General features: G+C 36.0%; 3 protein-coding genes across 3 annotated transcripts; all 3 read right to left on the bottom strand.

Annotated features, from left to right (window-relative positions):
* Positions 1–823: 823 nt before the first annotated feature.
* Positions 824–4,735, bottom strand: LOC105254623. Its single transcript, XM_011263412.3, has 3 exons — positions 4,304–4,735; positions 4,010–4,185; positions 824–2,233 (listed from the first exon to the last, which is right to left on the bottom strand). The coding sequence occupies exons 1-3, from the start codon at positions 4,570–4,572 to the stop codon at positions 1,851–1,853; spliced, it is 828 nt and encodes a 275-aa protein (XP_011261714.1). The 5' UTR covers positions 4,573–4,735; the 3' UTR covers positions 824–1,850.
* A 4,933-nt stretch (positions 4,736–9,668) lies between these two features.
* On the bottom strand, positions 9,669–11,450 carry LOC105254625. Its single transcript, XM_011263414.2, has 3 exons — positions 10,992–11,450; positions 10,743–10,845; positions 9,669–10,585 (listed from the first exon to the last, which is right to left on the bottom strand). Exons 1-3 carry the CDS (start codon positions 11,325–11,327, stop codon positions 10,203–10,205), a joined length of 822 nt encoding a protein of 273 aa, XP_011261716.1. The 5' UTR covers positions 11,328–11,450; the 3' UTR covers positions 9,669–10,202.
* A 6,129-nt stretch (positions 11,451–17,579) lies between these two features.
* LOC112639542 lies at positions 17,580–19,530 on the bottom strand. Its single transcript, XM_025413916.1, has 4 exons — positions 19,428–19,530; positions 18,773–19,309; positions 18,604–18,690; positions 17,580–18,058 (listed from the first exon to the last, which is right to left on the bottom strand). Exons 1-4 carry the CDS (start codon positions 19,528–19,530, stop codon positions 17,790–17,792), a joined length of 996 nt encoding a protein of 331 aa, XP_025269701.1. The 3' UTR covers positions 17,580–17,789.
* Positions 19,531–23,992: the final 4,462 nt, after the last annotated feature.

Below are 23,992 nucleotides of genomic sequence, written 5' to 3'. Positions count from 1 at the left end.
AAAATGATCCCCCCGCGACATGGCGAAAGCGACGGATCTCGCGAGAGATGGATCACCATCAACGTGCGTCTCAAGCTCCGCTAATAAACGCGCGCCTGGAGCTCCGTCGTTTCCGGTTCGCGGAACCATCGGGCCTGAATTCCATTTTGTACGACCGGTGATTTTCTCGACGGTTCGATACGCGTGGCTACTTGGCCGATGAAACTGTCGTTATTGTATATACGTGCCTCCTTTTTCTTCCTTCGAAGCCGCCTGGGTAGGAACGGAACCCGCACGGTATGCAGGTTACCATGGCTTGTACCTAGCCACACGCGCGTCCGCTTTTAAAGGGGAGGGGCAATCACCGGGTTAAGATACGTATTATCAAGTATTAAGGTAGATTACGGTAGATATTATCTCCCGCGGAGAAAATTTTATCCTGATTTTCTTTCGAGTTTTAGTTATTAACTTTGTAAAACTAATAGTCAATCGTGTCTGCGATACGGAAATTAATGTTCCTGATATTAATACAATATAAATATGAGCATTAGCACGCTTTATTCGCATGCTATATGAGTTTGAACGGTATTTTTTTTCTTTTATAAAAAATACAATTTTAAATGTATAATTTTATATAAAAATTTCAAAGCGATTCTAAAGTTAAGTCGTTAGTATTTCTTTAAATTCTGATTTTGTAGAAATAAAATCTTTCTTCACATACGTATATTTAATTATTAAATACATGTATACGTTTAATTATTAAGATAATAATAAAATAATGTATTTAGATTTAAGGTTAATATTCTTTATTCTAGTTTTCAGACCGCAGAAACTGTTTTGAGATTCTTGAAATACTCATAATAATAAGAAAAAGAACGAGCAATGTGAGGAATATGAAGGGAGCTCCGAAGATATAAAATGTATACCGTATCAATCGTATAAATTACTACAAAATCTCGTATATATTATACATATAGCTCGAATTCCTGAGTAATAAAGCGGCCGTACTGCGCATTCCTTGACTACTTTCGCTCATGCTCTCTCTCCTGTGAGCTTTATTTTATTTCCACTACATATCTATTTATGTATGGAAAATATAGTACGTTGCTCCGTATCCGGTACGCGATCGCTGTTTCAAACTCAATAGAGCGTATTTCATGGTCTTACGTTACGCCTTATGATTACAAGTGCAAGTGCAACGTTGTATAAATAGAAATACTCGGCCACGGACAGCGGTCACTCTTACGAGAAGGAAACATTGGGTTGTTCTCGTCGACGGAAGCTGCAGGCATTAAAGTCTCTTTTATTGGAACAAGACTAAGGAATTGTCTGACATTTGTCGTTTTTTTATTATAAAAGAAAACAAGAGATGTCAATGGAAGCACACAGTCAAACATCAAATAAATATTAATATAAGATGTAACGAATAAATAACGAAAGTTCGCATAAATATACATACATAAAACAATGAGCATTTTCCAGAGGTACTGGTGACTGGCCGCGGGATAAATCGACCGTTATGTAGAATAAAGCGAAAAGAAAAAAAAGAAGAGAATCACATAGAAAAAGTAGAAGACCATATAAATATAAAGAAATAGAATAAAAAGATTCGGAGAGATTTCAAGTTGAATAATTTCATAGTGGACATCGCGAAAAAACTAGATGGATATCGGCAATTTTTCTTCGAATACAAGATAGACTAGGTATTTTTGTACACGAGTAGCATAAGTGAGAGAGGGAGGAGATAATGAAAAAATGTGTGAGAGAAAGAGTGAAGCGAACGCAAGTGGAACGAAAGGGAACATCGTTGAAGTCGTTGAAGAGAAATGCAAGAAACAAGATGGAGAAACTTTCTATGCTACGGATTAAGCTTATGCCTGGGGTTGGTGGGCGCGATAGGCGATCTCATGGGCGTCCTGCGGTAAACTCCTTGCCCATCCGTGTCCGCTGCTGCCATAACCACCACCATAGTCGCCGCCGCTGAATCCACCACCACCGTGGCCACCATCGTCGTGGCTGACAACGTGACTGCTACTGTGGTGAGGGTGCGAAACTACTTCGTAGGTCACGTGCTTTTGATGAGAACCAAGGAGCTTCTTCAGTCCGATGATGGCCGAGATCACGAGGGCGATCTTGCCAATGAGCAGGGCTTTACCGGCTATCAAGGCAATCGCGCCGAGGGCCAGTGGCAATAAAGCGGCCGCTTTCAGGGCTATGGCGAGCATTAGAGGTCCTAGGATCTTCTGCGCCTTCTCTGTAACGTTTCAAACATTTACTTTTGCGTAAAAATCAGCAGTCGACGCTCTTATATTTCGATAATAAATACTTAAAAATGTGCTCTTTATACAAGAAAAAGTATTTATGTATACTTTAGATAGACTTTTTAATTATAATTAATTAATGATTAAGATATTCGGTTCTTTTTGCGTAAAATAAAACGTATTCATATATTCGTTTATTACTAAATGTAGGATATGAATATAGGTCGCGAAGGTTAATGCTATCATTATTCTCTCTTTACACTTCTGTGGAGAACGGGAATATGAATACATCACGAGATGTAGTCATTACATGTTTAAATATATTTTTTTGCCTCATGAAACACCTCCCAATTATTCTGTTACACATGATTATCAAGATACATATTATCAAACAACTAAAAAATTATAAATAATGTATAGCGATTCGTTTATGCAAGAAATGCGTACTTGTTTCACATATACTTCTTTTTATGACTGTCTTGTAATTATATGTAACTCATAAAGGTAGCAATTTAAAACTAGAAGAAATCGTTGACTCAAATTGACTTAAAAGGCAATATCCACATCGATAAGTTAAAGATGATCCAGAAATTTATAAAATTAATACAATATTACTAAAATTATTGTAAAAAATATCTGAAATTTTTTTTAATCACAACATCATAATGTATCGAGGTAATTTATGCGAGTTTGCATTCATGAATAAATAACATGATATATAATCTCCGGAATTAATTTGTATAAAATGTTAATCTTGTTTTATTTTCGTGCCGAAATTAATCATCGAATAACAGTAGAGACTCAATTCATAAGTAGATAGGCAGATGTTAAAATACAACGCGTAAATACTCGCGTTAATCATTGTAAATTCGATAATAATGGTCCCTCGTAAATCACTTCGCACCAAATATGAAGACGCACAATATTTTTAAAGTGGAATGGCGCCGAAGGTCAAGGCGAAGTATCAGGATGGAAAGTATGTCAAAAATCTCGTCCGGTGGGATCTCTCTTTCTCTCTCTCTCACTCCCCCTATATCTCTGTGTTTCTCTCCCAATCTTTCAATATCCCCGGCGCTCTCCCGATCTTCGGTTAAGGAGGTTCAAGGGGAAGCGGAACCAGTTCTTCAGTGGGTCAACGTCTGCGACCGGTATTGGCTTCCTCGTCATCATCGTCGCGTGTTCACACGACGATGATGACGATGAACGCCGAGGACTCTCGTACCGCAGCTGACGTTGGCCCGATAAGCCCATGTGATTACCTTTTCGATACGCGAATAATTTATATCTTTTTCTGCTCTATTGTGTCTTTATAATCTTTAAAATTCTTTCTTAAAATGCTTAGCAACAGAAAAATTTATATAAAATGATTTATATATGTTAGTAATTTATAAATAATATATATAGTTGTGTAAAATTTAATTATTTAGTTTTTTCTCATATTATAGACGGTAACGATGTGGCTATGATGATTAAAAATTCTGATATTTGTAAGAGTGCAAGCGTTCCGATACTGCAAACAACATTATTCGATTGATTTACGACTCGATTAAGAATTAGTCAATTATTGCGCTAGTCTCACTTTCAAGATGATTTTCCATTTAGCTACTCGTTGTAACAATATTCCTTCGTGAATTACAAATACGGTAAAACATAATTAGAAATTAGCAATGCTGCATCATAACCGGTTTAATATCCAAGCACATTTATAAGTCTTCTTATATCACTATTTCAAAATAAATTTATAATTCGTATTATAATATAATACTCACTCTTTTTTCCACGACTCTCGACAGCGTTATCGCTAAAGTCCTCGAAGCTGCGCCCAGCAGACTCGATCGCTCCCAAAATGTCGCTGCCCTTGAGGTCAACTTTCACGGAATGCGTCCTTAAGAATCTTCCAAGACGATCGAATAAGAGCGTATCAAAATCGCTGGATTCGATAGATCTGCCAAAAAATGTAAGCATAAGTATTTTCTAAGAGTTATAGAACGGATTTGTCGTCAATGTTTGAATTTTCACGTAATTCTCGGAATTCTCTCTCACAAGAACGGCCGACAACCAACCTGGGCGCACCCTCGCCCTCGGCGTTGGACGTCTTTACGACGGTGATGCCCTCGGACAGCGTGATATCCTCCTTATCGGCCAGCATCTTGTCGACAAAGGTAAATACTTTGTACTTGATGCAGTTGATGGACTCCTTCTTCAGGCAGTCGGCATATATGTTCGTCATCAGGTCGTTCTCACTTCCGCTGACCTTCTCGCTGGTCGGCAATGCCAGGGTCGCGGTCAATGCCGCCGACACCCACAGTAACGTCACGAAATGTTTGGCCATGGTCACCAAGTGCGACTCCACTGCGTTTTACGCGTCTTGTGCGAACGAAGCCGAAGATATCCTACAATCGCGTGCCTCACGTGCGGTACGTTTCTTGACTCCTTCGTGCCCCAACAACGTGCAGTCGCGTTCGTACGTAAGGCACGCCAGGATGCGCCGATGCTGCCTCGTGTGTTACATCTAAAAGAGGTTGCTTTGCTTTTATACCGAAGTATGGCACGAGGGGAACCTTCGTGGATTCGCGGGCCTTCGGGGGTCCGCATCGTACGCTCTCTCGTCTCCCTCCTTTTGCTGCTCCTCTCTCGTAACCCCCCCCTACCCCTTTCTCTCTCTTGTTCTATCGAGTGTGTCGAGTACCGCAGGAGTTCCCCACGCTGGCTTCCTCCCCTTTCATCGACCTTCCTCACGTCAGCCCGTTTTATTTCGATAAAATAAAAATTGAGAATGACAGAGAAGAAAATTCATGAAGAGAAAAAGAGAAAAGAGGAAAATATATAATACAGAAGAGAAGACTTCTCATAATACGTATGTCCAAGATCCTTTAGATAAGATTAATATGAATTAATATAATTAATATAAATTTTCGGATTAATATATATTCTTATATTCTTCCGCTTTATTGATTATCTTCTTTGTATTTCTCCGCCCACTCTTCTTGCATGTTCTCACGCTATGGACCTACTTTAAAACATATTAACTTGTAACAGAAGGGGAGCCCCTCCAATACAGTCCGAACCAGATTCGATGAGAGAAACTTACAACACGAGGGAAACCTATAGACATTCAGGACGACAGAAAAAGTATAGTAAGTACGTGGGTCCTGTATGATTTGCCGCACCATTTCGTCCACCTACCATGATTATTGCGAGAGTGTTGTGCGACTCGAATGACGGTTGCGAGTGCGGGAGTCCACGTATGTCGTGCATTCGACGTTGATTCGAGACGGCTAATCAAAGAAATTCTGGTCAACTGTGAGATTCCACGACGGTCATTTGCCGGTGCAATTTATGGAATGTGAATGTTTCTAGGGCTCATAAAGCGAATTACAACTACTCGATATTTCTCTTCATTTATTCAAATAATCACAGAAGTCTGTGACCGCTCCAGATACTTTAGTTCAAGGAGGTCGTGTAGTTTTAATAGATACACGAAGCGTCGTTTATCGATGTTGAATCAGCGGATGCGTTTTACAACCTCCATTAAGAACAACTGTGACTCATGTCTTATCACTTCGGTTTGATTAATTCTTTATGCTAGAGAGAGAAGTGGCACAATGTAACACGTGAAGATAACGAACAGGTGAACTGCAATTTCTTTTCCTTTACATTATTTTTCTGATTTGAATTAAGGAAGTACAATGGAAATTATCTTGCCACCTGATTATTCAGCTTTATCTAGAAATTAATTTATTAGATTTTGTTATCGTATTATCTCGATTTAAATATATAGAGATGAGATACATGTTTTCTTACGGGAGTTCATAGTGTATCATTCGGCGATTAATTATTGCAGGTGATGTCTCTCGGGCCACCTCCGAAAAATTCATCGGCAGATGATGAACACGAGATATTATCCCTGGAACGAGGTCACTCACCTATTTTTAACTAGGTCGAGAGTTGAGCGATCGTTTTGGTCTCTCTCTCTCTCTTTCTTTCTCTCTCTTTTATATTATCTCCCTCTTCTTTATATTTCTCTCTTTCTCTTTTTCTTGCTCCTTTCCACAGTAACAACGTTCTCGATCCCGACTTCACTTGGGAAAAGATCAAGATCCCCCGGTACGCGAGAGCGAATGTCGCCTTGAGCGAAATCGCACACCTGACGCAGTCTGGATTCTTTAAAACTTCAAGCGAGATGAACAAGAAATCACTCCTGCGCGCTTTTAAACAAAAGCGAATGTCTCCCGTTTTCTTATGCATAATTGAAAAAAGTAAATGACGTATATAAACTCATATTTAGCATTGCAACTATATATTATTATCCAAATTAAAGCTTTCTTTTTTCATTAAAAATTATATTTAAAAAATTTAAACATATATACAATGAAAAAGTTATCTAAATATATTTAGTATTTATCTTTCACACAAATACTATCATTCGAAGCAGTAATCAGATTCTTATCAAATTTGCAGAAAAAACAATAATAAAAAAAATAATTATCGGAATTAAATAATGCTTTAAACGGAAACTGATAAAAAATATTTTATTAATATATTTTTCGTTTCAGAATCGACGCATTAAAAAGAAAATTACTGAAAGTGTCGTACTGAGAGCGTTTCGATAAAAGTTCCTTGGGAATCAAAAAATGGTCGCAGGAAAAACAGAAAGAGAGATTGATGTTGTCGAATGAGGAGGACGTGGAGAATCGGGAACTTGAATGTTGCGATGCTCCTGTGATACCAATTAGTCAGCTGCCGTGAATTATAAGCAATTATGAGTACGGAGAGCACCAATTACATTTCATTGTAGAAGATATATCCATTTTGTCCGACAACGTGACCCTGGCCGTGAAACGTTGAAAGTTATGGGAAAGGTAACGGTTGCTCGTTAATTGTTTCAAGCTCACTCGGTTAGGTTCAAGGTATCTCAACCAACTATAACGTTTGTATATGTATGCAAGTACGCACTGTATGCACGTGCGATATCAATGCCTTATAATGCATATGCCGCAAATTGCAGCCCATTTAATCTGCCAAGTAGAAATGCATCTCATGAATGAAGCTTATCTAGTGGACTATTGCATGATTGAATGTATAATGATAGAAGATTAGAAAGTAGATAAAGTGTGATGAATTTTCGCGGATTTTGAATCAATTTTAATTATTAAGTAAGCAATATAAAAGTGCTATTTTTTATTATTACTAATGTTATAAATAAATAGAGCACATTCGCAAAAGTGTAACCTGGAATATTTGAAGTTGCTAAGCAATCTTTGCGGTTTTGCCGAGGAAAAATATTTATTGTATGCAAAATTGATCGAGTTATTATGCAAAACAGTACGAATTAATGATGCGACGATACACGCGTCTCATAAACATATTTTAAGAAGCCAATCCATCGCTAGGAAGTCTAGTAACCTAGTGACGCATGAGAAACTCTTAAAATTAATCATAACGTGAGAATCGCGTACCTGGATTTTATACGCGTAAAAGATGCGTTCAGCACGGAACTTTACGACTCTCTAATAATGAAACGACAAACGACTCGATGCTGCAAACGCGGAGAAATTCCGCTTTAGCGAGCTCGAAGAACGGCTTTATTCATCCGCTTGCACATCCGTGACGGGCAACAGTGCCAATTTTCACAACATTTTTTTTTCATTCATTTTATGCGAAACGCATCTCTCATCACAGAAGGAGAAAATTATTTTCCCTTTTATAAAATGTTTCACAGACCCATGGCCGTATAAAAAAGAGGCAATTATAATTGATTATTTAAAAAATTATTATACAATGAAAATTAAAAGTATTTATTTTGTGCGAAAAAAAATGTAAAATAATCTAAAGTTAAAAATACTTTTTATTACAACGTAAAGTAGAAAAATGCACACAAATTGCAACAATTCAATAAAGAAAGAGAAGTGTTTAAAATTTCTTAAGATTCAACATATTCGATCGAATCCTTATAGTATTGATATAATTATATTGCATCGTGCTCGGCTTTACCGCAAACGAAAGTCCTCTTCCTCTCGAAGCAACTTCGCATCTTTTTCTCCTTTTCGAGGCAATGTGATTATCGTTGTTACAAAGAAACGAGTAATGAAGCGTGACAATTGACTTTTTGCACCGTTTTTCTTTGCAACACTCTATCTCTGGCACTGATTTGCCTCTCATGCAAATAATATACTTCTTGACGCGTTTTATCCGCACGAGTTTACATATTATATCTTAGAAACACTTTTCATTCAATGTAAATTACCCGCAAATTATAATCATGGTATCCATCAAAGGAGGATAATAGAGCAAAAGTCATAGATTGATTCTAGTTCGCGGTTTACCATCAATTCGCCTCGTCTTTTTTCTTGAAGCATCGTCCTAAAAAAATGTCAGATCGACATGTATCTATTCGAAGTAAAATTCTTTTTACTGAATTCGGTGGAATTTTAATGCACGGCGTGTGGAAAAGAAACGAGGTACTTTGTCTCAACCTCCTTTCCATAGCTATTTATTTTTCTTCTATGTGGGACTTAAGGACATCGGTCTCGAAACATTTAGTGTAGTGAGTCAGTGTCTCCTCGACCCGATTGAGGATGATGTACGCGAGTCGCGACCTCCCCTCGACCTCAGACTTGAGAAAACGACTGATTCCGGCCGGATGCACCTGAGACGTGCACTTTCCCCCGCGGCCGCATGACGCGATTGAGAGTCAGCATTTCCATCTCGTCGGCTCGATTTCGAACCGCCGCCGACCGGATGACTCGTCAAGGAGAGCAGAACACTCGCGATATATTAACGATTTCGAATGTACTCTTTATGCAATGCGGCCGCGAAGAGTTTCGCTCGCGAAAAAGAAAGAAAAAAAAATACTTCGGACCTTCCCGGAAGACTGGAAAGTTGTCGCTGCCGTTACGATGATTTCTCTTTTTCGAAGCCTCTCGCTCGACTCATGAATGATTTGCGGATTCGATATCAAGAATGAAGACATAATGAATAATACGCTTCTTTAAATTATGTGACGGAGTATCAATTATCAAATCATTCATGTATCAGGAATTGAAACTTTCGCTGTTAGTTAAATGAGAGTACTCGCATTAAATTCGTCTCAGGATTAACAGTCATCGTGTATTATATATTATATATTATATATTATTTAATTTCTCGAAAATATTTTGTCATATGTATTAAGATATTTATTTAAGATTTATTTAAGATTATTTAAGATATTTTATATGTATTAAGATTTGTATTAAATTATGTTTATCACATGCACATACACACACACACACACACACACACACACACACACACACACACACACACACACACACACACACGCACACACAATGAGACGATATTTCGCGATATGGGAAAAATAGGAAGAGGATTTCAATAACTGACATGTTCAAATTTTCTTTATAAATAATATTAATTATAATGAATATTACGAAGCATACAGATTCGTAAGGATGTAACTGTGTTGCATATACATCGTATTGGACTAGATGTAACCATGATTCACCAACCTGCGTCTCAAGTGAGTTTTGTAGATTCGCGCCGAAGCTCGCGCTAAAGTTGCGATGGCAAAATCGTAATATGTAACATTATATCTCTCTCAACATAAAGACATTATTCGCCGATCGAACGTGTCGCGACTAGCTTCGCAGCTTAAGGCGATTTTACATTTTACCTGCTCGATCTATTCGCGATAATGAAATATGCGATTGTGTAATATATAATTTTATGTACATTGCACGGAAAGGCCAAGCGCCCCATTTATATATATATATTTACTATTTAATGATATAAATAAGAATAAATATTTTTATAATAATCGCGAACAATGGAGGATCAACAGTGAAGCTTGAATCACTCGACTTTCGAAGGTATCTCATTCTTTCCGTCGCCCATTATTCGATAAAAAAAAAAGAAGAGGGGAAATAGAAAAGTTGTAGAAGAAAGCATCAATGGCTATCGTTAGTGATGATGATAGCCAGAGTACGCCTGGCTGTGCGAGTAAGCGTGAGGATCTTCCCAACCGGAAGAGCCGCCGCTGGCCCATCCACCGCTGACGGGAGCGGACCATCCACCGCTGACGGGACCAGACCATCCACCAGATGCAATAGGTCCGCTCCAGCCGCTATTGTAAGGAGTATAATCGTGATAGCCGGCTTTTTTCGCCCAGAGGGCCTTCAAACCGATAAAGGCAGAAATGAGGAGGGAAATGAGAGACACGAAGATCGCCTTTTTCGCTATGAGATAGACGGCAAAGTAAGCGAGAGTCGCTAAAAGACCGAGCTTCACTTTCGCGGCAATCACGAGAGGTATAAGCGCTTTCAATCCTTTCTTCTTGCCTCGACCTAAAATAAGACAAGAGATTTATTTATTATGATTCAATTATTTGTTTAAACAGTTGCATAAGACATAGCAAACTATTTTTATTGTATGTATCGATTAATGTGAGTGAAGATTCGTGTGAAAATTATCAGCAATCATATCTATCAATTTTGACATTACCTTCGACAACTTCATCGACGGCCTGACGAATTTCCGGTGGCACAGACTCGCTGATGGCGCGAGCCGATTCACGGATTTTTTCAAAGGCGGGTGCAAGATTAATCTAAAAGAAGAGTTTAAATTCAACCACACCATGTTTACGTATATGTTAATGTAGCTATGGATAAAACAACCGTCAAATTTTTTAAGTAAGCATATCTTATGTATATGTATTTCACTAATGTTTATTTTTAGTAATGCTTGACTCACCCTAAGACTGCGACCGGTCAGGAGCTGTCCAGCTTCATCGCTGATAAAGTTCTCGAGGGTGTTTTGTCTCTCCGTGATATCGTTGGCGGCGTCTATCTCTTGATCGTAGGCGAGTTCCTTGCCAGATCTGGCACTCCTGTCATCAGCATTACTTTTCACAAGGCTCACTCCATTCACAAGCTCAAGTTTATCCTGGGCGAAGAATTCCTTGGCGGTTCTGTATAGGGTCTTTTGCACGCAGGCTATGCTGTCTTGCTTAAGGCATTCGTCGATGCTTTGTCCGGCGGTTAAGACGATCGCGGTCGTCAAGATCAACAGCTTCTTCAGCATCTTCATGACTCAGTGCGGAAAATTCCACGAAACGGGAGAAAGATTGGCACTAGATCGCGGCACGACGCGTTCGATGGATCTACGTAGTTCGGACCTCCCTTTTCCGAAAGCCGTTCCGTGCGTAGTGAAATTTCGTGTGGTCCATCGGACAATCTCTTTAGCTTATATTTGGCGGACCCCTCCTCTACCGTCTCCACCGTCGTGACCGCCCCACTGCCTCTTTTTTTCTTTTCCAATTGACGTGCGTGAATGCGTGAGCATCGCGTGCGTCGCGCATCCGTTTAACCGACACACTACCAATGTATAGATGTGTTCAATAGATGATTGGTGTACCTACGACTGTCCGACCACGCCGCCAACCGCGATGCGACCTGCGACCTACCTAGGCAGAGCAAATAGAGGCCGGGTGTATACCAACTGCGAGGGACAACGCCTCGAACGCTAGTAAAAACGCTTTCTTCCAACAACGTACCTCTTAAACATACCGGACCAACTTTGCATTGCGACATGTATTACATAGGATATGTGCTTTCATTGCATATCCGGTCAAAAATGCGAGTACAACGTACGAGGTAATAAAACAAAATACTTTTAACTGTTTCAAAGAAATAGTCTAATGCTACGTGTTTGAGTTGGATAGAAAATGACATATAAATATATGATACATTTTTATTTTCATATTTATATATATGGCATGGAATAACTTTCTTTATCGCTTAAATTTAATACATAACTTGATTTTGATAATAATGTAAATTTAATAACACTCGTCAGATATCAGAGAAATTATATTTTGCATAATTGAAGATGGCAGCTGATTGGTTTCATTTGTGATAATAACATTTATTTTAATACTTCTTTTATAGAATAAAATAAATGGCTTACTTGTATATTTCTTAAATCTTATGATATAATATATAATATATATGTATAATCGATTTAATATATGAGTATTCATACACATGTGCTATAAAAAAACCATAAATTATTAACGTCTGAAGAATCTAGATGTATCTTTGGTCGAGTTCGATGATAATTCTACTTGTCCTGATTACTTTACATACTTACATATGCAAAATCGAAAAACGGATGGGACCCGAATTTCAAGAATGTGTTAAATCCCATGTAAACACATTCTCGAGAAATCGCCATTTAAGCGATTTTAAATTCCAGCCTTAATACTAACCGACTTTGAATACATGTCAGCATGTATTTTTTTCTCCATTTTGGTATTTATTATCATATTCAATGAAAGACAATAAAAGACTTGATGGGAAAGGATCGTTCAGTGTGTCCATTTTAAGCGAATGTTACTACAACTGGGTAGAAAGCGTAGATAAATTAACATTTAAAGAACCAGTTGCAAAGAACACGTGGTAATAATGCATTCACTATATAATTTCTACAAATAGTAATAAACTGTATTTAATTAACTCATATAGTTTTACAGCCATTCGTATCATGTACATAGAAAAGAAAGAAAAGAAACGATAAACAACCGTAAATATATTAAAATACGACCTTTGTGTCTGATTAGATCCCATACTCTTACTACTGAAAATCTTATTTGCCCAGTAAATCAAGAATACGAAGTTTGTATCATATTTACAAACAAGAGCAATGTAACGCGATAATTTAAGTAGCTCAATTAGTTTCGTAGGCAATTCGAAATGATAATTGTCATTACAGCTCAAGGGAAAAAGCCTTGAAATGATCATACTTTTTCCTCGTATATGGATCTTTCGTACACACACTGATTTGTACGATGCGGATACGAGGCACAATCCGGTATGAATGAAAGAAAACTGGTATAGATCAAATTTAAACATCCCGGATCCGACCTTCATTGCGCACCTCATCGTGGACACCACTTTCTACTCTGACCCTGCGACTCTCACGGACCACGCTAACGGATAACACCTCTTGTCGTTTTCATTCCATTTCTCCCAACCTATCAGGAAGGTTCAAAGCAGACACACAACAATCAAGCAAGAAAATCTTTGTATTCAGCGAGCGCATAAGTGCAGCGTGGGTTCAAATTTTAAGAAAGTGAAACCGCGTAGGTGGTCTGCGACTAAGACCACCACCAAAGTAGTTAACAAAGATTTATATGGTGTTTTATTTATCGGAAATAATATATTAAAAAATATAAAATATAGATTTCTTTTATTTTGAAAGCATTATACAGTCATATCGGATGTTTTTTACATAGCTTTTTTATGCTACATTTTTTATATTTTTAAAAATTGTTGAAAATATGTGATTCAAAAGACTTGAAGCAATTTTATATTCTTTTAAAATATATGTATTATTATAACAAATATAAATAGAGAATATAATTATATTACAATTCTATAAAGATGTGCAGAAATATAATTATAACTCTCCCTAAAATTTTTATAAAATCTACTTTTTTATTGTTTATATATTTTACATTATATACTACATTTACTTTTCTTCATCATTTTATATTTGATAAAATGAGATTATTCAAGATAAAAAAGGAAGTGAAAGAAGTGTGCTCTACGTGTCTATTCACTGCTATATTATTGAAAGTCATACGCGTTTCATTGTTAATTCACATACGTAATTATTACGAAGTAACGAAGAAGCGACTCTCCGTTTTAAACGCGGCCGATGATTCGTCTCGTCTTAAGAAGGGATTCAATGAAAAGCAAGTTCAATAACAGCATAGTTCCCATTCCCGACCTTACGTCAGTACTCATTCATCTTTTCTCGGTCATTGGGTAGCGCTCAGAATCCTTTCGTCGATCCTTCACTCCCATCGCAAGAGAGCAAGCCTTAAAAAGTAAAACCAAAGTTTCTCCTTTACGCTCAACGATAGCAACGATCGTTAAGCCACGGATACGCCTATCGCGGTAAAATCACTATACTTTGCACGAGGAGTTAAGCTACATTGCAATCAAACGTATGATTTTATTTAGTGAAACACGAATTAAAAATAAACATTTCCATTGAATAGATTACGCTAACTCTTGCTTTTATCATGTAAATTATTTTTAATATATTATATAAATAGAAGTAGGATAACAAATTATGAGAGGAAAACTTTAATAAAATTTTATACATACTTATCTCATCACAACATATCAATAGTGCGTTGTATGTATAAGATATATGTGTACGTATATATGAGCCAGCAGCAGATGGTATAGTAGTAGATATTCTATTTATGTGGATAATTACATTTTTTTATAGTAAGATCTATTTATAAAACTTAGGTTATCTATTAAATTCTGTTTATCAATTTTACTTTTACAACGATAAATTAATATTTATATAATATTATATATATAATTAATTATAATTATATATATAATTAATATTTATATTGAGAAATATTTATATATTGTACTATCTATATAATATTTATAAAGATAAATTAATATTTATATAATATTATAATTATTAGAGAATGATAGTAAAATAATTCTTAAGTAATAGATTTCAATAAAAATATTATTATCATTTAATATCATCAATCTTAATTTTATGTTAAAGACATTCGCCGACTTTCGAAGAGATCACGGTACTTTTCCAGACAAATATGCTAATGAATTGAAATGTTCCCACGGTAGGATTAATAAGAATTCAGTGAACGAAAATAGAACTGCTTAAAAAAACGTATCCTTAAGACAATAAAGTCATAAAAATGCATTCAACAATCATTTCTTGCCCTAAATCGAAAAGAATTACGTAGCGGTTTTCGATATTCTAGCCTTCGAACTCTTGTCAGAAACTGGTTTAATGTCAGTAGGCTGTGCTAGGAATTTCTGATGCAATGTTCGATTGATTCTACGATCCCCACAGGCCATCGACATGCGTACGACCTGAAAATTTGACCGGTAGCCGAGCAGCTCGAATTTGAATTTTAAATTTCCTTACGAGAGGTTCGTAATGAGCGTGGAATGTAACGGGCTACTCTTCCGCGCCCAACTGGTTCTTCTCGTCTATGGACCATAACACGGTTCGTGTGCCAGAAAACATGACATTAACCCTATAGTACTAAGCACATATTATAACGATATTTAAATGTGTATTTAGTGTTAATAGAAGAATTACATTTATATTAATAATTTATGATATTATTAATGATAGACAAAAGAGCCTCTACATTTAAATTATATTTATATAATTTATATTATAATATTTAATTTATAAATATAATAATAATTAACTAATTTATTTAAAAAAGTACAAAACAGAGAGTATCGTTGAAATGATAAATACGTTGCTTATTTATTCTTTACAGAAAGTTAAAAATATCGAGAGAAAAGATGTGAATGGCGCTTTCTCATTGATCATTGTGCTCAAGGTTTACAAATCATTACTTTCATTGTATATTCAATTCTTACATACTATTTTTTTATTATTTATTCCTATTATTAGATATAATAAATTCGACAATTCATTTATTTATATACGTATTATTGTAGTAAATAGTATACTGCATAATACGTATACGTCAGGAAAATAACATCATAACAAGAAGGTAAAAAAATAAAATACATGCGATAGGCACAATTGCGTTTTTTAATAACGGAACATTTTATAAAACGTTCGATTCGCATAATCTGGCAACGCAACGAATTATAGATCTCGATTGCTTTCGCATTCTACATAAACGGAGTTGCAGCAAGTCGCATCGCAGGCTGCGTTCGCGACCGGCTCCGTTCGGGACTGCATCGCCGTCTGAGCTGCTTTCAACGCGACTCTCCAGGTTTTATGATATTCGAAACGTAAAAAAGGAAACGATCGGTATGTATGCCAGTGGGTCTTATAGCCGGAGCTCTTTCCGTTCCCTTCCACACGTGGAGAAAGAAGGAGCCGGGAGTTGCAGTGGGAGGACTCCAACGCGGAGAAGGCAGCCGGAGAGATGCACAGAGAGAAAGAAGGAACTGTTCCTCTTACATCTCGCTGTCTCGACTGAACCTTTCTTCCATTACGATTCTCCTCCGCCTCTTTCTCCCTCGATGTTTTTTCCTCCGTCGAGCTCCTCGTAATCCGCTCTGGGTTGAGATTCGCGTGCATGCGGGGAAATCGCGGATAAAAACGGACACCGATCTGAATCCTGCAGGCGATATTCTTGCAATTTTTTCCCTCTTTTTCTTGAAAGATTCAAATTAGTCTCCTCGAGATTCTTACGACGAATTTTTTTCACACACAAATTGCTCATTGATATTCAGAACACGAACGAATCTAGATCTCTCATAAAATATCCGAATAGATGCGAATATGATTAACGTCAGTCATATATTATTAATCGGATTTTTTAGACAATGTTCGCGATGTGTTTTTGCATGTGTCACTAGGAGCACACTTAACTTTCGACGTGCGTGTTTTGTATCGCCGTTAAACCACTTAAGTGAGATCAGCGCAAACTATTATTAACCTTGCATCGTTGTAACGAACGTTAGTTGGGTAAACGCCGCATCCATACACAGGTGAATATGCAACATGCGACACGGCAGGTCGCTGACACACTTTCCTCGTTGGCTCGATTCGTTACCTCGTTCCTGCGATTTTCCAATGTTCCGTGTGCGATCAAATGGGAAGCATCGTTTCGACGAGCCCGAGAGAATCAGCAAACCGTATCGTTTCATTTTTTCAGCTTATTATTTTAAATGCCTTATTAATTTCTGATAATAACGTTACACAGGCTCGACCAAAAATTACCCACTAAATGCTGCTCCTGTTTAAGCCAATTTTTTGGCATTTATTGTGATTTATGACATCTTACGCTTCTGTTTAGCGTATATTAAGATAATGTTTCATTATCATGTCATTAATTATTATAATTATTATAATCGTGAGAAACATGAATAATCTGATGGTAATAAATGCAAACACGATATAGTCCAAACACGTATGCTTTTATTAACATGTGTCGCACACAACAATAAATACGTGTGTAAAAAAATAAATAAATAAATAAAAAAGTCCAACAACGTACTTTGGTTATTTCCCGTGCATTTTTGTGATATTTCACTGAGAGTCCTGTCGAAGTGATAGACCAATGGAGATCGATTATCGCATTTCGCGTGAGCAAACATTTGTTAAACATCACTTTCTAATGTAGCTGTCAATTAGTCTCTTCATTACTGTCGTTTCGTTGCTGTCACTGTCACTAATTTCGCGTCACGTCGGTCAATTTTCAGCGTCTATTAACTCTCCTATCGCGGTTTACAGTTTTGTAGTCAAGAAGAAATGAAAGAGCCACGTTGAAAAAGGTGCACGTTGTGCTAAATGAATGAGAGACGATGATGAAGGGTGACAATGATGGTGTGACTAAAATGCAAATTAACTTAAATATCAATGCACCGCTGTTAACGTGGTATGTCTAGCTGTGTCTATCTGAATAAAGTTTTAATAACGACAGGAGAGTTAATAAGCTCGTGAATCAATCCAGTTTCGCGATTGCGAAAATTACTGCAATTAACAAGAGTATCAAGATGTTCGCAAATTAGCGTAAAGATTGGCGTATCCTCTATAAGGCAAGAGCGTGGGATCGTCATCCTCGATTGATCTCTTTTTGCGATGATGATGACCAACTTCTTGCGCGTAAACGACGTGATGACCACCGTGATCTTCACCACCACTCGCTAGTTTTTTCACAGCTATGATTAGTGACAGCATTAAAGCCATGGCCGAAACCATTAACGCTTTCATGGATAAAAGACCTAACGCGCCGAAACCCATAGCGGCCATCATTTTACCTGGATAAATGAGAAGAATAGATCTGTTAGATTAATGGAATTAATGGAATTTTAATTATAATAAAGAGAATATAATAAGATTATATCGAAAACGACTGCAATAATAATATATAATAGCAATACATAATAGCAAATGTGTTTGTAATAATATGTTTAATTATGCGTTGATCATATTAAATATAAATAAAAGAATTAAAAATTACATTTTGAGAATATATTAATATTAATATTAATATTTCAGCAAATTTTCATATTAATATTAATATGAAAATTTTATTAATATTAATATGAAAATTTGCTGAAATAATGTATATTATATTTAACCAATATATAATATTATATAAAATCAAGTACGATAATAAACACTGCAATATCATCGTTATGCGGAATTTTTTAACAAAATATGCAAAATATTCGCACAAAGCTGAACATTTTATTTAGTCTGGAGACATGTGATAATTATAGTATATAATTGCTTTCGCATAATCATCATCTCTTTATGTAATGCTAAACTCAAAAGCTAAATGCTCACTTTATGAACTTACCCATCATAAGAGCCATTATCATCAAGCCGCCGCCGCCTTTCTTACCACCACCGCCACCGCCACCGCCGAATCCTCCACTCTTTCTTGCTGCAAAATATAAAATTTTTAGACATCCTCATGAAATTTTCACGACACATTTTTCGGTTATGTGTTCTAATAAATTACCAACCTTCAAAATCGGAAGGCAAACTCTCCTTCAACGCAGTCTCCATGTTCGAAGGGAACAAAGATGGCAGCTTGACTCTGAGTTCTCTACCCTCCAGAAACTGCATGAAGGGCCCGAGGCCTCCGAAGCCTTTCAACACTTTGGCTTTCCGAAGGGAGCCGGGTACCTCGACCAAGGATATGCCATCGAACAGCTCGATGTCCCGTTCCTTGACGGTGTTCTCCAATAATTGCTGTACGACCTTCCGAACGATACGCACTCCGTGACAAGAAACCGACGCGTTCTTCGGATCGTCCGTCACGCACGATGTCGAGAATCCCGTCCACGCGTCCTTGGCGTTTTCCGCAGTGGCGACGTCGATCGTGACGATCCACAACGCGCAGATCACCAATGTCAGACAGACATGTAAATGCCGACGACCGATTCCCGGTATACCTAATTGAAACATCGTTTCGTCCGGAAACGAACGTCGCGAAACGAAATGTCTAGGCTCGCCGTCGAGACCACCGGGGCTCCTGCTCTCCCTTTCGCGTCGTTGGACTGCCGGAAGAAAACACTATAAGGGAATCCCGGGTAATACTGTGAAGCTGTGGAACCTACGGCGGAGGTTCGAGTGCTGCAGTCTAAGAGCTTGCAATTCCCATTTATATAGATCTACTTGACGGTCGGTGATTGTAGTAAGAAAAAAGCAAGGAGAGCATCGGTACGGTGGCTGCCGTTCTCTGCTCTTGCTGTGCATTAGCCGGTAATTTTTCGTTCATCTAGACGTCAGTCTCTTCGACGTTTAATTCTTATTTCCGAGGCGTTTCAGAGCGTTACGGCGCGGTCGGCTTGCGAGAGCGAGGCTGCGCAATCACCATCGACGTGGACGACGCCTTTTCCTCCCCTCTGTCTCTTACCTGTACGTCGGCCAGACGTAATCCCGGCGAGTTTAGAGCGAGATCTTTAATGCCATTCTAGATCATATACTATCGACTCCCGGATCATTCGACGCCGCGCCTCTCCTCCCGGCTTCGCGGCTCGCCATCCTTTCTCTTCTTCCGTGCTTTAGTGGAGCGGAAGAGAATTGTGCCAATTTCGAATCCTGATCGCGTACATCCTCGTATGCAATTCGTTCGCACATCTCGCTCAAATACACGCGGAACATCCTTGATACTCGAGAAACCAACATGGAATTTTGCGCATCGTTGATAGTCGCTAAGCAAATAATTGTCAATCTTTATTCCGATAGGTAGATCGTGTCAATGTACATAGGACATCACAACGGATCGACCTCTTACGCCGGGTATGTGAGAAATGCGAATGAATATGGGAGAGAAAGGGGTAGGGTCTGCGAAGGAAAAGGTGAGAACGAGGTAGAAACATTGTGGAAGGAAAAAGAAGAGATGATTTAATCCACAAATCTAGTTCATCTTATGCCTTTCTCTTCTGTTCCACTTCCCCTCGCTCTGCTCGATACTACGATATATACGTAGCAGAGGTTGGTAGGTATAACTACAGCCGATTCGAAATCATTCTTCCGTTCTTCAGAACGACTCGATCGCATACGGACGATTGACTATATAAACCTTTTCGCAGCTCGCGTAGATTCAAGACGAGATCTCATCGATTAGAATTAGTTCTCGGAATAGTAATCGTGTGTATCGCACTTGCCAAGTCTGTATACATATGTAGCATGATAGTTTTAATTGGTGCACACACTAAGCTATGCTCTGTTTACTTTAAAACGCGAGAATTTATAACTATAACTATATGTTACGTATTTGCATTGTATTTCGCTCCATTCATAAGATTGAGGTTTATTGCGAATTTATCTCCCGATAAAGTATCCGTATTAAGGGTTTAAGAGGCCGTATCAGAGTTGTGTTTTGTGTCATTATCTTGCTACGAGATTTTCACATTTAGACGCTCTCAAAGAGAGATAGCATTGCATCTTTATTTTAATATTTGTTGAAATAACAATTAAAAAGTTATAGAAAATTTTAAAATTCTCTCTTTGTAAATTAATATAATAAATTCCTAAATTATAGTGATAAAACACAATTTATAGGTCGGATGAAAAATACTATCGATATCACAATTAATGCATTCAATTATATATAATAATCATAATCACTAATTGATATTAATTAATATTAATTCAATTATATATAATATCATATTATTATATATAATATAATCATATCATCATATATAATATAATCATATATCATAAGGAAAAAAAATGAGAATAATAGTCTGTAAAATTTTATTGCTCTAATAAATTAACATATTTAGAATTAACATATTTTTAAGATTATGAATTAGGAAGCTATTTGCCATTCTAAAAGCAAAAATTATAAAATAAATCAATATCGTAGTAACATGATGACAGATTTTTCATAATAAAATTCAATCGATTTTCATCGCTTTGTTTCGATGTTAATTTCTCCAGCCTATAAATAAAATTTCGTTTGAAATAAACAACAAGAATCCAGGTTACTGGCAATGATCGACCCACATATCAGAAATCAACGGTTAATCAACGGTAATTCCAGTTCCGTCATTTGCTTTCTTCTTTTTCCAATAACGATAGTGTTAATTAATTTTCTGACAACACATAATATACGATTGAAATCTATAAAAAATAGTTAGTAATAATAGCAATTAAGTCAAATTCTAGAATAGATTTCTTAGCAAATACCAAAATGATATCCGTATATAATCGAGGTTTTGGACACACCAAACTTTAATTTCTTTTTCCGTTACATGCGTGTACGTGAGAACGCTTTTCAAAAAATAAAATTTAAAAAAATAAAGAAATAGGGTCAAATCTGTATGCGATTCCCCGTGTGTCGGAAATCGAAAGTCAATTTCCTGAACGGTACGAGATAAACGATTTTCTCTTTCTGCCACACCGTGTGTGTTATCTTGCGAATATCTCCCTTCTGATCCTTACGGATCAGGATGGAGAAAGCGGACGTAAGAAAGGAGGCCGACTTGTTTGAATGAGAAATGTTTGGTGTATCACGTGATCCGGACAATTTCCCTTGGATCCGGTAGATGTGCTCATCTCTTCTTCAAACGAAATTTCATATTCTTATTTAAATATAAATAGTCCACTTTATAGATACATACATATACAAAAATTTAAAAATATGACAGAAAAAATAATACAAAAATTATATAAAATATAGATAATTTTTATATAAAAATAATATAAAAATTAAACAATTGTTATTATATTGTACTGTAATTAAATAATTATTATTTTATTGTATGCTACTGATCGTAAAAAAATTTTAAATGTATAACAAGATATAAAAACTTACAGTAATATGACTGTAAAACGCAAATGCACATTACGCCACATACAATAAGCTAGCTGATATAATCGCACGTCTGGCACTAAAGTCCCGCTAAGAATCGTAAACCGGAACGTTGCGCTTGACATTTAATATTTTCAGTGATTTAATTGTCCAGAGAAATCTTTATGTAAGAATCTCACGTAATAAAAAATATGCTACTTTTCTTTATGTATTGTACACACATGCAAAGTAAGATTCAAATATTGCAAGTTTAAGTTTTGTAAGTTCTCAAGAATTAATAAACATATAATTAATTACTTATTAATAAACTTTTTTTATTGGCTATCATATATTTGTTAATTATTTATTAAAATTTTTATTAATTATTGATGTAAATATTGATGTTAGTCAAGTTGCAAGTTTTCTGCACACTTGCAATTTTATTTTACCGCTGCAAAACTAACGAAATGAATCGCCTAGATGTGAAATCGCGAAAACTCTTATTCTCGCGTTTATTTGATACTTTATCCTATCCGGCCTACAAGTCGTCTTAAATAGACCACAACTAACGATCGTGACTAAAATACTTACCACATAATAGTATTGTTTGTAGCTATCGTTCATAGCTGAATTGTTCGTAGAAACTTATGTTTAGTTAATGTGTAATCGAGCGTATCCATTTCGGTTTATTCGAAAATTGTTTCATCAGAAACATTAATCAATCATGATTAAAAAGAAGGACAATTTTAAAAATTTAATATTAAATATACATTACATTTTTAAATATTTTTTAAAGATAATAGAGCATTACGGGATTACAACGCCACATCACAATTATTTGTTCTATTATATGCATTAAAACTTAACAGTTACGATCATATTTTGCTGTGAAAAATAAAAAATACGGATGTGTTATTTATAGATAGGATTAAATAAATAATAAATGTGAAACAGCAAAGCGTCCTGAAAAATTTTATTGAAATATAAACAGAGCTTATTAATTATTGTAGATGCTTCAATGTCAAAATCTTGTTTCGATAATTCTTTGAATGAAATAAAAAATTCTGTTTTCCTTTCTTTTTAAAAATATCAAGACATAATAATAATGTATGCAAAATCACATTATTGTTATGTATACAACGAAGATATAAAAATAATAAATCATTTTATCCACTTATAATATTTTTATAAGTGCAGTTCTCTATAAAAATAAAAATAATAAATATTTATTTTTATTTATATAAATAATAATATAAAAAATATTATACATTTTGCAGTCTTGATCGGACAATAAATAAATTAAATACATATGATATAAATATAAATAAAGCGTAGTTATACATGCGTTAATTTAATATTACTATTTTTCGTCATTTTGGTGTTGTGTGCGTCTGAGTATTTTTCTGTCCTTCTGTTAAAGAACTATCTAACTCATATATAAATTCGTCCGTCCATTGCGTCCGGCAGATTGCTACAAGACTCTCTGTTAAAGACATGTTCTATTTCGCGTTATTAATTAATAACGCGGAAGCTGATCAATCTTCAAATTATTTACATCAAATTTTTGTATAAATATATTACATTGGTACATTAGTTAATTTACTATTTACTAATTATTTTCTAATTATTTACATACAAAATTTTAAGATATCCTTTATGATTCATTACAGTCTAAAATTACATAATTCTCAAAATAAGCCTTAAAAATTCTACCAAAGAAGCTTAAATAATTCCTAAGCCTCTAATGTTACATCATTTTGCATAAAATCGGACCATAAAATTTACCATCAAAACCGATTTGTTTAAAAATTAATTTTGATTTAAAAATATATAAAGTCTCCAATCTGAATAAATATTATCGTAAGAATGTGAATAAAAAATAAATAATTAGGAAAAATAATAAAAATAATATTTATATGTGTGTATGTGTGAGTAT

Source organism: Camponotus floridanus, unplaced genomic scaffold (genome assembly GCF_003227725.1).
Source record: "Camponotus floridanus strain SB8 unplaced genomic scaffold, Cflo_v7.5 scaffold71, whole genome shotgun sequence".
Lineage (NCBI taxonomy): Eukaryota > Metazoa > Arthropoda > Insecta > Hymenoptera > Formicidae > Camponotus > Camponotus floridanus.
This window is presented reverse-complemented; position numbering and strand designations above follow the sequence as displayed.